A 903-nucleotide genomic window follows, 5' to 3' on the forward strand; every position below is an offset into this window, starting at 1 on the left:
GAATGGCTCTCTAGCAGTCTGATAGTTGAGATGCTCATGTCTGGAAGTGTGCCCTAAGGTGGACCCAGCCAGCTGCTATGAGTTTGGTCACACACTGCTAGTTGTGGCTGAGCTTTGTGGTGTGTGCTTGCTTTTACACTTGTTTTATGGTAAGGATTACAGAGGAGGAGTTGAGTTAGCACAATGTTTCCTGTTTTGTGCCTCTTTTTTTGCAGTGCCATATGGAAAAATACCTGCTTTTTTTACTGTTTTCTCATTCTGATGTACTACCTTTCCTGAGCTTTAACATCGCTGAAATAGGAATCGTAATGTAAGGACGACCCTTTCTTTTTTCCTTCACAGAATCTGTACCAAAACAGGTTCCTGGGCCTGGCAGCCATGGCGTCTCCATCTAGGAACTCACAAAATCGGCGCCGGTGCAAAGAGCCTCTCAGATACAGCTATAACCCTGACCAGTTCCATAACATGGACATCAGGAACAATGCCCATGAGACGGTCACCATTCCTAGGTCAACCAGTGACACGGACCTTGTCACTTCAGACAGCCGGTCCACTCTGATGGTCAGCAGCTCCTACTACTCCATCGGGCATTCCCAGGACCTAGTGATATACTGGGATATAAAGGAGGAAGTGGATGCAGGGGACTGGATTGGCATGTATCTCATAGGTAAGTCACTCTTACCCCTTCCTCTTCAGGTTTCTTGCTGCTTTTTTTAGTTGTTAGCATTAAGGTTATGTGGACTAATGGTATTCATGAGCTAACACAGCTCCACTGGGTGTAGTCTTTAAATGGCTTTCTATATGACAAGATTTCTTCTGCTCTTGAGTTGCTGGCTGCAGTCCTGGCTCACTTTTTCTTCAGTAGAGATATGGGAATGCTGCTTTTTTTTTTTTTTTTTTTTT

At 44.7% G+C, this 903-nt stretch overlaps 1 protein-coding gene across 1 annotated transcript in view; it reads left to right on the forward strand.

Moving 5' to 3' along the window:
* Positions 1 to 348: 348 nt before the first annotated feature.
* Positions 349 to 903, forward strand: part of HECW1 (HECT, C2 and WW domain containing E3 ubiquitin protein ligase 1) — a 179,916-nt gene continuing 179,361 nt past the window's right edge. The window contains exon 1 of the mRNA XM_010001546.1: positions 349 to 667. Coding sequence (XP_009999848.1) covers positions 379 to 667 — 289 coding nt within the window. The 5' untranslated portion in view covers positions 349 to 378. The remainder of the gene's footprint in view (positions 668 to 903) is intronic.

The sequence above is a fragment of the Chaetura pelagica genome, unplaced genomic scaffold (genome assembly GCF_000747805.2).
Source record: "Chaetura pelagica isolate M959 unplaced genomic scaffold, ChaPel_1.0 scaffold7, whole genome shotgun sequence".
Classification (NCBI taxonomy): Eukaryota; Metazoa; Chordata; class Aves; order Apodiformes; family Apodidae; genus Chaetura; species Chaetura pelagica.